Here is a 13,166-nt window from a genome sequence, read left to right as displayed (position 1 = left end):
GTCTCCTTCTCACCCCTGCAGCCGGAAGGACATCCCCTGCTGTGACATGCTTCTGGTGGAGGAGGAGCAGCACAGAGGACGGGGAGGGGGGTAGGGGTCTGTGGCGGGTGGCGATAGAAGCCCATAGGCTTCTATATGGTACCGCCACTCAAAGGTGGCGATACCCTGCGGTGACGTGGTGGTCGGGGATTAGTACATTTGAAAATGTGGTAAAACGGGGGTTTTACCACATTTTGTCTGAATAGACATAAGTCTGTACCAGTCTTGCTTATGTAATAAGAGTCAGTTTGTCACTTGTCTCGGCACACCACCTAATAGTGTGCAGGGCGATTTGTGTATATTATGTATTGTGCTAAGCAGTGGTGTAACAATAGCACCGCAGCCCCCGCGGTCGCGGGGAGGCGCAGTGTAAGTGCGGGCGCCGGGGGGCTGCGGTGCTATTGTAATGTCCCCCCACCCCCCATGCCCCGCAGCTTTACCTGTCAGCGCTGCGGTGGTCCCGGCTCCCGTCCTGACTTCATTCTGAGCCTATGGAGACGGACCATCATAAAATGTCCGCCCCCATATAGCACATTGTTTTCTGAAACTGTCTGCTGTATGGGGGTGGACATTTTGTGATGGTCCGTTCTACATATCAGAATGAAGCCAGGACGGGAGCCGGGACCAGTGCAGCACTGACAGGCATCCCAGCTCCCACCCGCATCGCTGACAGCCGGACAGGTTAGTATATGGGTGGTGCCAGAAAACTTTGGCGGGGGGGGGGGCGCAAAATTTGAAGTTACGCCCATGGTACAGTGGTGTATCTATAATGCTCACAGACCCAAGTCCTAAGGGGGCCCACACTGTGCACACTGAACCCATTTTGGAAATACCCTCTGGAGTCCTGCAGCAGCGGCAGGTGTGCTGCAGAAATTGCTGGAAAAATTGCGTTTTTCCGGTGATCTGTGCATGCGCAGTGTAGTTTGAGTGCTCTAGTGTACTCAGACTGCTCCCAGCAGAGAGGAGTGGTCCCAGCCGAGGAGGCTGCACACAGGCCTCCTCCTCTCTTAAGATGCCCCTGATTGTGTCCAATTAGGGAAAGGAGAAATTTGTTGCAAATTTACTTGTGGATGCACCCAGAGCCGGCTCTAGGCATAAGCATACTAGGCAATTGCCTAGGATGGCAACCTATGCCTAGGGGCGGCAGCTTTACTGGCGTCCAGTCTCACAGTTCTGGTCCATGTTAATGCCCCTTGCCGCCGTGGCACTGCACTCAGCCGCAGCTTCCACCTGGCCAGCCTACTATCACAGGCCTATGAGCAGCACCTTCTGGGGACACAAGGCATCCACCCCCCTCATGCAGGGCCGTCCTGTCGGCAAGGGCTATTATCACCCATCCGCCAGCCCTATTACGGCGTGGGTGCGCTTCCTCCAGTGTGCCGCTCTGGTACTGCTGCTGCTACTGGTTACAATGGAGACAGGATCAGCAGAAGCCTCAATCCCACACTCTACAGCTCCTTTTTTGTGAGGTATTTACTGTATCTGGGATGCCCTCCTTCAGTGGAGACCCTCTCCCCTAGTGTCTTGTGGATGCCATAGGCATGTACAGTACCTGTAACCTGTAACACTCATATATACACATTATTATTATTGTACTGATGTTTTGTTCACCCTACATGCTGAATTTGCTACATATAGTAAACAGGTACAGATACAGGTTGGTATTTGTTTCCTAGCACAGCGCCCCTGATTTTGATTGTATTACATCTTATACAATCGCATTGCATCGCATGCAATATAGCGGCATGCGATGCGATCCGATTTTTAATTGTACAAGCACCCTGATGGGTGCTTTTAATTTTAAACACTATCTAAAATCAACTCCACGCCAACGTGGATAGTGGGGGTATGAAAAAGACGGAGGACGCGTACCGCCACCCCTCACGGGCTTGCTGCGCTTTCTTCAGGTTTGCGTTGACTATGGGGGGGCCATTTAACATTGTAAGGACCCATCAGGGTGCTTGTACAATCAAAAATCATATACAATCGCATTGTATGCTATTGTATGGCATACGATGTGATGCAATATTTTATTGTACAATATCGCGTCGCATCGCATCCCATCGTATACCTTATTTAGTGTAATGGTATATGATGCAATGGGCCCCGTGCTAGGAAACCTACAGGTTTTATAGATTTGGAACCTTTCTGAAAATTATTATTAAAAACAGCAATAAATACACTTATAATATTCAGCAAGCGTATCATGATTAAGGTTTGTAGTTTGTAGGGATGTTCCAAGGGGCATCAAGATGAAATGTCAGGTAACCTGCTTAAAAAGACTATTATAGCAGCAAAGTACCTGGAAAATATAAATACAAAATGTTGAGTATGACCTTGAGTGGTCCTGTCAGAAACACACACACCACTAGGGATGCCAATCCCGGGGCATTTTTTCAATCCCGGGATTGAAAAATGCTCAATCCCATTACCAGCACTGATGTTGTCTATCCCATAGACATCCCCACACCGGCCGACCCGCCTATTTACTTACATTAGCTAGCGAGCGGGCGGCCAGGAGTGGGTTTGAAGGTGCACTGTGCCTCCCGGCAAGTGCACCTCCTCCTTAGCAGGCAGCATGCGGAGACAGGCGGGCAGGTGGAGGAGAAGAGGCAGGCGAGCAGGCGGGCGGGCGGAGGAGAAGAGGCAGGCGGGCGGGCGGAGAAGAGTGCGCAGTGAGTGGTGACAGTCATCTAAATGCCACCCTGCTGCCCGCACGAAGGTCTGCCCACCGCCCACATGCAGATTTCACCCGCACGCATGCGAATGGATGTTTTGCAAAAACATCCATTTGCAGCTTGCATGTGGGGCAGAAACAGTGGCGTAACTACTGTAAGGCAGCCACTTGGGGGAGCAAGCAGCAGTGGGTTCTGTGTGGGCGCTGGCACCCGCTTGACGCACTGACATGCTGCTGCCTGCCGCTGCCCTCTGACTGAGCACTGGAGGCGAGTCAGCCACTGCACGGGTGTGGCTATGGCAGAGACGACAAATCCCCCCACTGAATCAGTTGACTGTAAACAGAGGCGACTATTGGCAGGGCGGATGGGCATGCTAGGGCGGCCTGCGATGCGTCTGAGCCAAGGGAAGCAGCAGTGTCTGCTGGTCTCTCTTCCTCTCTCCTGCTTCAGCTTTTCCGTTATGCATTTGATGTCATCACATCACCTGCTGGGGAAACACGCTGGAGAGGAGCCGGGGGGGGGGGCACCACAAACTTTTTGGCAGGGGGGAGCAAAATTTATAGTTACGCCACTGGTGCTAAACCTCCAGCCATTGAGTCTATTCTCACTGACTCTCTAATATAGTTATTTCTTACAGTTTATGTGCTTAAATCACTTGCATTCAGTGAGTCCTTGTAACGATCCCTGGGGATTTTCTAAGTGATCCCAACAGATCGTTTAGAGAATGCCCCTACATCGCCATGGTCTCACAGAGACCACTAGCCCTCACAGATCGCTCTTCGCTATGCAGCACTGTGCGCTGAGAGATCTAGCATCGCTCAGAACACTCTTCTCCCCATGTGTAGGCCTCTATACTGTCAGAGCCAGCCCTAAACCATTTGGTGCCCTAGGCAAGGCTTTGCCTACCGCAGCTGCTATAAAGCTACAGCCTGAAATTGCATTTAGATGTCCAGTCTGTCCAGATGTTCCCATGCTTTTTGGATGACCCTAGCATTTACCAATACAGCCTATTCCTAGGGCTAGCTCTGTTTGCTGTACAGGAAGCTATACAAAAACCCTTATAAATTCTTAGAATATGATGAGACAAAATGTCTTTAAATGCGAGAAAATGTGATTTTAGATATTAGTGTCATGTTAAAAAAAAAATTCCTTAAAAATCAAACTAAATAAAAATGAATATGCAGATGGCAAACACATTGACAATAGAAGAAATGACTTTCTGCCACCTGCTGGTCACAAATAGTACTACACCTACTCTTTTTATTCTTTGACTGCTCCTAGTCCCATTTCTGAAAGTCAGAGCTTTTGAATTAGACTATTACAGTGCCATTGAGCAGAAGTAGATATATAATATTTGTGCTGACATAACAGGGCCATTTAGCCTGCCTTTATATGTGACTGTTTATAATGTTCTTTTTGTTTGAATATTATTTTTGGTTCAACAACAGCTATATGTTTTATGTATTCTTGAACTTTATTTATTATATGGCCCTGCTCTGGAGTGTGGGTTTGGTTATATCTTCCATTTGGGAACACAGGTATCTGATAGTTGTACGTCAAAGATTATAGTTTGTTCTTGAAGTCTGAGGTGCATGTCTTCAACACCGTGCTAGGGACATGAAACTTTGGCCCTCTCCAAAAGTATAAGGGCCCTGTTACTCCCTAACACAGTAGTAGCCAACTCCAGTCCTCGAGAGCTACCAACAGTTCACAGTTTCCAGACAACCTAGCTGCTGCACAGGTGCACTCATTACTCACTAACACATCTTCAAAGATCCACAGGTGCAGCTAATTACTTGACTTGTGATTCTGTGAGGAGACCTGGAAAACGTTATCTGCTGGTAGCTCTCGAGGACTGGAGTTGGCTACCCCAGCCCGAACAGCTCAAAACCACAAGGCCTGCTGAGGGGAAAAGGGTCTTCAGATCCCTCTTTGCCGAAGCTTAGAGAGACCTCATCTCCAACCCGGAGCCAAAATACCTCTTTAGGGGCAAAGGTCTTTCTGGCTTCCCTCCGCCTCATGGCTCAGGGCCACTCCTTTCTCCAGCATTGACCGAAGCTACTCCCTGGGGAACTGGAACTTCAGCTATCCCCAAAAGGAGAAGAGCCTAATCAACAAAGAGAGAAGGCAGCCCATAAGGGTCACGCCAAAAAGGGTCAATAAAAACATAAAATGGTATGGTGAAGTTCAAAGCGGTGCAGACACACAAAATAAAAACTTAAGCTCCAGCCAGAAGAGAATTAAAATTGTCCTCACCCTAGCCAAAAGGGTCGAGAGGGGAAGTTCACAGTTCAAAAGTGCCTTAATGGTACATAGAAGGGTTTTAATCACCAGGGCATTTTCAGGCACCAGTGGCACATAGCACCTCAGGCTGCCGACCTTCCAAAAAGAGGACCAAGCGGTTCTCCATTCTCCATTAAGGGTTCGGTCCAACCCCCAGCGAGAGAATAGATACTACACCAGGCTTTTCTCTGTTGTCTGTCAGGGGCCTGCCCATACCTCTGGAATAAACCCAGTTGTTCTCCACTTCTTACAAGGAACCCTTGTCCAAACCTCCATCCTGTGAGCTGGTACTAAACCAGGCTTTTCTCCATTCCACACCAGAGGCTCCCACTAAGCCTATCTGAGGGGTAACAGTCCCTTCCTGCAGAACTACCTTTGCACTAGTTTCCATCTTGCTCCTGCATATTGTAGGCATTACAATGTACTGTAATGAGAGCAACTTCTGTCCTGTAATTATAATATTGGTTTATTAGATAGGACTGCAGCAGGTATAGGACTCATGTATAATGTGCACATGTAGTCCGGTACAGCGGGCTCTTTCTGGAATTGCCAACTAATATGTTGTCTCTCTTAGTCGGACTTGTCCTATGAAGATATGAAAAAGAACTTGGGTGATGTCTCCGCCATCTCACAGATAAGTGTGGTAAGTCCTGATAGATTTTCTTGCCATTGAATTTGGTAACTGGAAGACACATTATGAAAGCTGGTGGGATTCCATTGGAATATGTACAATAACAAACACACCAAGGGCCAAATGTAATAGGGTGTGAGAGTCAAAGTGAGAGATTTTGGGAGAGTTTTCCCATTTTTTAAAGCGGCAATCTATTACATGGCAAAATCACCCTGTTTTTTTAAGTGTAAATGATTAGCCGTTTTAAAATTTGAAAATTCTCTCACTTTTCTGATTCTGACACCCTGGGGTAGATTTATTAATATTGCCCTAAGGTTCCTTAAGGGCGCAGGTTCGCTTCACCACTTTATCGTGGTGAAGAGAACCTGTCTATCGCCCTAATCTATTAATGCTCGACTGTACATCCCCTCCTGCCAGGGATACGCTTCCTCCCATAACGTTTGTGCGCTCCCCCCTTCTGCCGAGTACTGCGCATGCGCCGGTTAGCGTTAGCGTTTGTGCGCTCCCCCCTTCTGCCGAGTACTGCGCATGCGCCGGTTACCTTGTCAGGCGATGTGTACCCGGCACATGCGCAGATACATCTGTCGCACGGCGGGGACGAGAAAGAGAAGAGGAGAGAGAAACATGTGTCAGCCGGTCAGAGGACCAATAAAGTTTTTTAATGAACAAAAAAAAAAACCTCCGTTTAAACTACTACACAGCGCCAGAAAAATCCAGCGCTATGTACAAGAGCTAAAAGCAGCAGCGCGTGGCCAAAAGAGATGTTGATAAATAAGGTATGAGGCAGGCGCCCACTTCCCCCTAAAGTATATATGTTACCCCTTCTCCCCCATAGCGCCGAGTGTTACACATCGCGGGTGTCATAGATGAAGTGAAGCGTTATCCCCTGCTTTAGCGTGCGGGGATAACGCATATGCCCCACAGCGCCGCTTCATAAATCTACCCCCCTATTACATTTGGCCGTAAGCCTGGAAGGAATGGGTGTGGTATAGATTACAGGCAAAGGGCCTTATTTTGATCACCACACTTTCCTGCGAATTCGCACAGGGGAGCGATGGTGTGCACCTGCGCATTTATGTTCATGTGCAGACACTGGGTGTGAGTGGGCACAACAAACTGCTAGTGCGCCGTCCAGTTGCACCTAGCAGTGCAGGCAGGGGTGGCAGCGACAGGCTGTGCCCATTGGAATGCCCAGCATTTCATGGGTGTTCCTATGAAAACGCTACGCGGTTTAATGAAAATATGGCCGTGACTTGGGTCCCGGGGGCGAGCAGCTGATGTCACCGGATGTCAGCTGCCCACCTTCCCGTGCAGTGAGCACACAAAGCTAAGACACCAGAGAGTGACTTAGTTTTGTGTGCACCTTCCAAATCATTCGATGGTTGGGGAATTTGCAGAGCAAGGGGTGGGGGCAGGGGGGTGGGCGTGCCAGTGGCGGGCGGCGTTTCATCCACACGCAAGGCTGCGAATTTCACAGAATTGTGTGTGGACAGAATATTGTCCAATGTCTAGCTCGACAGGCACACCTCAAGCTGGGAGGTACGGTTTAAGGGAGTGGTCAGCCACCACAGAGGCTTGGCTAAACCACTAGATGGTCTGGGCCCCTTGATAGAGGCAGTAACACTAACCATTACACCATCCATGCTGCTGTCTGTACTTTTGCTATTGTTTTATGTGCATTAAATACTGTACACAATAAGGTAAGCAGTGTCTCTCACACCCATTGTAGTGACAGGGCACACCTCCGGGTGGTCACTGTGTGCCCAGTTCTACGAGTGACCAGGTTTTAACAGGCCGCAGGACCAACTTCAAATAACAAACCTTTTGTACTGACGACTGACATAGAGTGCAAGCTCTAACAAGCAGGGCCCTCTCCCTTTTGTGCTTCATTATGAGTATGGGTCATAGGAACGGCAGGCAAAAGGTTGACCACTATTGATCGACAGTTAACACATTAAAAAAGGTCAACATGCATTACGTCAACATGGTCAAAAGACTGATATGCAAAATGTCGACGTGGAAAATCTGTTAACCAATAGTGGTCGACCTATCGACTATTGACCGAGACAGTATCGACCTAATGATCTCGCTCCCCTTCATTAAATTCTCCCCATTACCAAGAGCGGCACTGAACGGGAGCCTGGCGCTGCGTGACTGCATGTGCTGCAATGCTGTTATAGTGTCTACTCTGTTATACAATGACTTGTAGTGTTCATTCTAGCACCCACTATCTTTGAAAACCCATGCAGTTCCTCTTCCCTGCCTGGGGTGTCGCTGTGTGCTGTAGTGCTTCTAGCACAGTGTGGTCTGTATATCAGCACTGATATGCAAACCAGACCTGTGCTAGAAACATCACAGCAGACAGCGACACCCCAGGCAGGGAAGAGGAACTGCATATGTTTTCAGAGATAGCGGGTGCTGGAATGAACACTAATACATAGGGCGCTGCAAACCCTTTAAAAGTAAATTATTAAGCTGCCTGCGTTCACATGGGGACGCCCAGCATTGTCCTGGGCACATTCACTGGAACGGCCAGGAAACACAGGATGTCCCCATGCAAACGCCCCCTGCCCATCACCATCGCGCACCCCCCACTGTGCTAACACCTCGGCATCTGTGAAAATCGTCGAATGCGTGGGGCGTGGCCGAGCCGAGCTAGCTGCAGGACGCACCACTGAAGAGCTCCTGCGTTTTTTCCATTAAAACTACCCTCCCCTGGCCCTGGAGCATAAAACCCCAGCTCCACACCAGCTCAGCCGCCCCATCGACGCCTGCTGAAGCGGGGCTGAGCGTGCTGCGGAGCCGGGAGAAGGAGAAATCCTTCTCTGCAGGTTGCGGCCCTCTCCCCGGCTGAAGCCGCGGCCTAAAGTAGGAGCGGGCACCCGGCCACGGAGCTCCATCCCGTTCGCGGCCTCCTACGACCTCCGGAGGCGCCAGCACAGACAGCCCACAAAACGGAGGTAAGAGGGGGGTCCCCCCTAACCTCCCCAACGCTCTGCATCCCTCCCAAGGCGGCGATTGTGGTGGGGGAAAAGGGGAAAATAAATAAAAACCCTCACCCCAGGCTCCAGCAGCGGCGGCCATCTTGGTCTCTCCTTACATAGAGACCTACACACAGCACATTTCCCCTGCACCTGTACAGGCACAGGAGCACTCATATTTCCCTTGCTCCATTAAAACCTCTGCACTACCCCAGATAACCCCCAGTGCCATAACTGGATTGGGGCAGATTTGCACCAAGGACCCAGACACAGGTGCAGACAGAAACGCTGGCAATTCCCTCAGGGGTGGGGAAGAGACCCAGAGGTGCTGACAGTCCTCCCTCCACCACCGCTGTCGCCATCAGCCCTGCTCCCCCCCCCCCCCCCCCAACGCCCAAGAGGCCTGGTCAAGGACCCACAACATAAACTGCTGTGGGGGAAATAATTGAAAAGCTAAAAGGGACCCCCCCCTGATGATCTGCCCCCCTCCTGCACCCGGTACGTTGAGTTTCATCATGCTAACCTGAGTGTGCCCGATGACCCGCCTGGGCCAAACCTGTCCCTCAGCATCGACTTATTGACCCTCTCTAGCCTACTAGCCCCCACCTGGCGAACCCAGTACACCCTCCAGCTTGCTACCTTTTTACTCTCCTAACTCTGGTTGGAGATGTCTCATAAAAACAAGAGGGCTCCGCAGGCAGCCGGTAACTTCTTTGTCTCCAAATCTAAGAACACCCCAAGCCCATCACAGCTCACAGACTCTCCAACTCGCCCTGAGCTAACCGAATCTTCTATAGACCCCCACATTCGGGCGGTAATGACAGGACTCCTCGAGGGCGTCCAAAACGCATTCAAACATGAACTGGCCAAGGCCGTTGCAGAGTTCCGCTCCGATTTAACAGCCCTGGGCAATAGAACCGATGCATTAGAGTCCAAAACAGACGACATTTGCCGGTCCCAACTACGCATGGATAAAGAGCTCTCTAGACTCCATGAAGAGCTGGAAGCCCTCAAAGACCGCCAGGAAGACCAGGAAAATCGGTCCCGGCGCAATAACTTGCGCATCCGCAACATAGCGGAGTCTGTCCAGGGGTCCACTCTACCGGCCTTCCTCAAAAACCTGTTCCAGCACATCATCCCGGCTTTATCAGATGAAGACTACCTAATGGACAGAGCTCACAGAGCCCTCCGCCCTAAACCCCCTCCCTCTCAACCCCCAAGGGACGTCATTATCCGTTTTCATTACTACCAAACGAAGGAGAAAATTCTATCTGCCGCCAGGGACGCCGCACACATACAATTCCAAGAGATGCAACTGCAAGTCTTTCAAGACCTGGCTCCCACAACAATCCAGAAAAGGCGCGACCTCCAGCCAATAACCAGAATCCTTCGTCAACGTAACATTCGCTACAGGTGGGGATTCCCGTTCATGCTCCACGTCACAGCTGACAACACAGTACATAACGTCAAGACCCTTGCATACCTCCCAACTTCTGGCCGGAGGAAATAGGGACACTCGCGCGGCGAAGCCGCGCGAGCGTCCGAAAAGGGGGCGGGGCGTATGCAAATGAGGGCGCGGCTTATGCTAATTAGCCGCGACCTCATTTTCATACGAGAATAGACGCTGTGCGCATGCGCACAGCGTCTATTCTACTAGATTGCTGGGTCTCCCAACTGCCACCCCCCGCAGCGGGACAATGCCTGCCGCGGGTGGGACGTCGGGACAGGACCCGAAAATCGGGACTGTCCCGACGAAATCGTGACAGTTGGGAGGTATGCCCTTGCCCAAGGTCAGGAGTTGCTATCCAAGCTGGACCTCCTCCCGACACCCCCAATGGACGCAGAGTCATCTCTAAGATCTCAACGTCAGTCCCCCTCACCACCCGAATGGACAAGGGTCTCTCGCCTTCGAGTTGAAAACAAAGAGCCTAACTGAACTGAACTGACTTACCTGATGGCGTCATTCATGCTCTCGCCAGGTTGATTCGTTATGGGTGAGATCTATCCCCATTGTTGTTTTTGTTTGACACCTTAAGCCCTTCTCCAGGGCAGCTTTTGTTCTAGTGACTGTTTGCATGTTCTTTGTAGGTCGATACAGCCCCTACGAGTTACTCCAGAAAGGGACATTACTGGCCTTGGCGGTTCTGAAATCAGAACCACCTTGCCGACTTACCACCCCCCCAAACTCCCTCTTTACATAAGTTTACAATGTCTGTTGATTTAATTTGCTTAGTAGCGGTCTCCAATGGGGACCCTCCTTATCAGGGATCCTGCCCTCACGGGCCCTTCTTTACTTTCTCTACTCTAGTTAGTCCCCAATCTGTGGGGCGTCTTCCCCTCGTCTCCCCCATTCCCCTGTCCCCCCCCCCCCCGCCTCTCCCCTCCCGTGGGATGGCCTCTATTCCTCTTCCCTGGTCTCTCCGTCGCGCCGCACCTACACACCCAACCATGGCCCTAAAAATCTTATCAGTAAACGTTAACGGCCTAAATTCCCCTAGGAAACGTACAATTCTGCTAGAAGCTTGTAGAAGGGAAAAGGCATCTATCGTGTTTTTGCAGGAAACACACCTTACAGGCAATCACTCTCAACTGAAGGGTCGATCATTCCCAAACAACTTTTTTGCATCAGCAGACTGCAAAAAGCGCGGAGTGGCTATCCTATTCCACAACGATGTCCCTTTCACCCTCACCAAGACAATTGCGGACCCCGACGGCAGGTTTCTTATAGTGATAGGAAAGATCAGAGCCCTGACTGTGACCCTAGTTTCCCTATATGCTCCCAACCAAGATCAATCACAATTTTTTGACAACTTTTTCAAGAGACTGGACAAAGTAGCGCAGGGACATATAATCATAGGCGGGGACTTCAATACTATTATAGACCCGATGTTAGACAAATCCTCTCCTGCCACTCATCCGCACACGGCAGACACCCCTAGAGCCACACGCACTCTTAGAGCTGCCATGAAACACTATGGGCTGTGTGATTCCTGGCGACTGAAATATCCACATTCCAGAGATTACACCCACTTTTCGGCCCCCCACCAGCAGTACTCTAGGATCGATATGCTACTCATCTCCTCCTCTCTTATACCACATATTAGGAGTGCGGGCGTGGCACCGTTCTCTTGGACGGACCGTGCCGGCACCCTCATAGATCTTGGCCTTTACGACCGCCCCCCAGGAGCCAACAGATGGAGACTAGACGACTCCATTCTGGGACACCCTTCCTCTCTGAAGGAGGTCAAAACTGCCATCAATGACTACTTTAAAGAAAACTCTTCGCCTGACACACCCTCCGGCATTGTCTGGGAGGCTCATAAGGCAACAATTAGGGGCGTGATAATCTTTAAGGTCGCCTCTGTGCGGAAAAAATGGGCCTCCCAGATACATGCTCTAGAATCACAGCTGGCCACTCTGTTGGATCAACATAAAAGCACACCCACCCCAAACCTGTTATCCCAAATTGAAGCGATCAGAGGTCAACTGAACACACTCTTAGCTCACCGGGCGGCTAGCATTCTTCAAAAGCTTGGGCAACGCTTTTATGACAAAGCAGACAAGATAGACACCCTATTAGCCAATAAACTCAGACGACAACAAGCGTCCAGGCTGATTGAGAAAATAAAGTCCCCAACATTAGGATCCTGCACGTATGACCCATTGGAAATAGCCAGGGAATTCCAACTCTTCTATGACACCTTGTATAATTTAAAAAAGCCCCCTCCCCTACCCACCTCAGAACATGAGGATACTATTTCCTACCTTGCAGACACCCCCCTCCCGCTCCTTTCAGAGGCCCAGCTGGCTACCCTGAATGGGAAAATTACGGAGGAGGAGGTGGTAGCGGCAATCCGATCCCTGCGGTTATCCGCTGCACCAGGTCCAGATGGGTTCTCGGCCATCTATTACAAGCGTTTTGCAAAAGAACTAGCCCCCCACTTAGCGGCCTTGTTCAACAACATACTGGAGGGTGCCTCCTTTCCCCATGAGACAACCCTGGCGGATATAGTGGTAATTCCAAAAGCGGGCAGAGACCCAACCAACTGTGCAAACTACAGGCCGATTTCATTACTGAACGTTGACCTGAAGCTTTATGCAAAAATTCTAGCCGGACGTCTGGCCCCTTTGCTCCAATTCCTTGTCCACCCGGACCAGGTAGGATTCATCCCGGGACATCAGGCGTCAGATAACACAAGGCGAGCGATTGACCTTATCCACATAATCCAGAAGCAGAAAAACCCGGCTCTGCTCCTAGCCTTGGACGCAGAGAAGGCATTCGACCGTATCTCGTGGTCGTTTGCCTTTGCAGTGCTGGAAAGGATGGGCATTTCAGGGCCCTTCCTGGAGGGTGTCAAGGCTCTATACAACACGCCGTCCGCCCGGGTTGTCGTAAACGGGGTGAGGTCAAACCCCTTTAGCATAACCAATGGCACCCGCCAAGGCTGCCCCCTCTCACCGTTAATCTTTGCTCTGGTTATGGAGCCCCTGGCGGCGAGGATACGCAATAACACGTCTATCCAAGGCGTTAAAGTAGGCTCCTCGGAGCACAAA

General features: G+C 50.6%; 1 protein-coding gene across 5 annotated transcripts in view; it reads left to right on the top strand.

The window, feature by feature from the left end:
• VILL (villin like) overlaps positions 1 to 13,166 on the top strand; it is a 149,359-nt gene that overhangs the window by 98,072 nt on the left and 38,121 nt on the right. For all 5 annotated transcript variants that reach the window (XR_014475065.1, XM_083189106.1, XM_083189108.1 and 2 more), the window contains exon 19: positions 5,575 to 5,643. Coding sequence is in view for 4 of the 5 variants with exons in the window: in XM_083189106.1 (XP_083045232.1) it covers positions 5,575 to 5,643 (69 nt within the window). In the remaining variant the exon portion in view is untranslated. The remainder of the gene's footprint in view (positions 1 to 5,574; positions 5,644 to 13,166) is intronic.

This window comes from Crinia signifera, chromosome 5 (genome assembly GCF_055691185.1).
Source record: "Crinia signifera chromosome 5, ASM5569118v1, whole genome shotgun sequence".
Classification (NCBI taxonomy): domain Eukaryota; kingdom Metazoa; phylum Chordata; class Amphibia; order Anura; family Myobatrachidae; genus Crinia; species Crinia signifera.
Note: the sequence above shows the minus strand (reverse complement) of the source record. Positions and strands in the feature narration are given on the sequence as shown.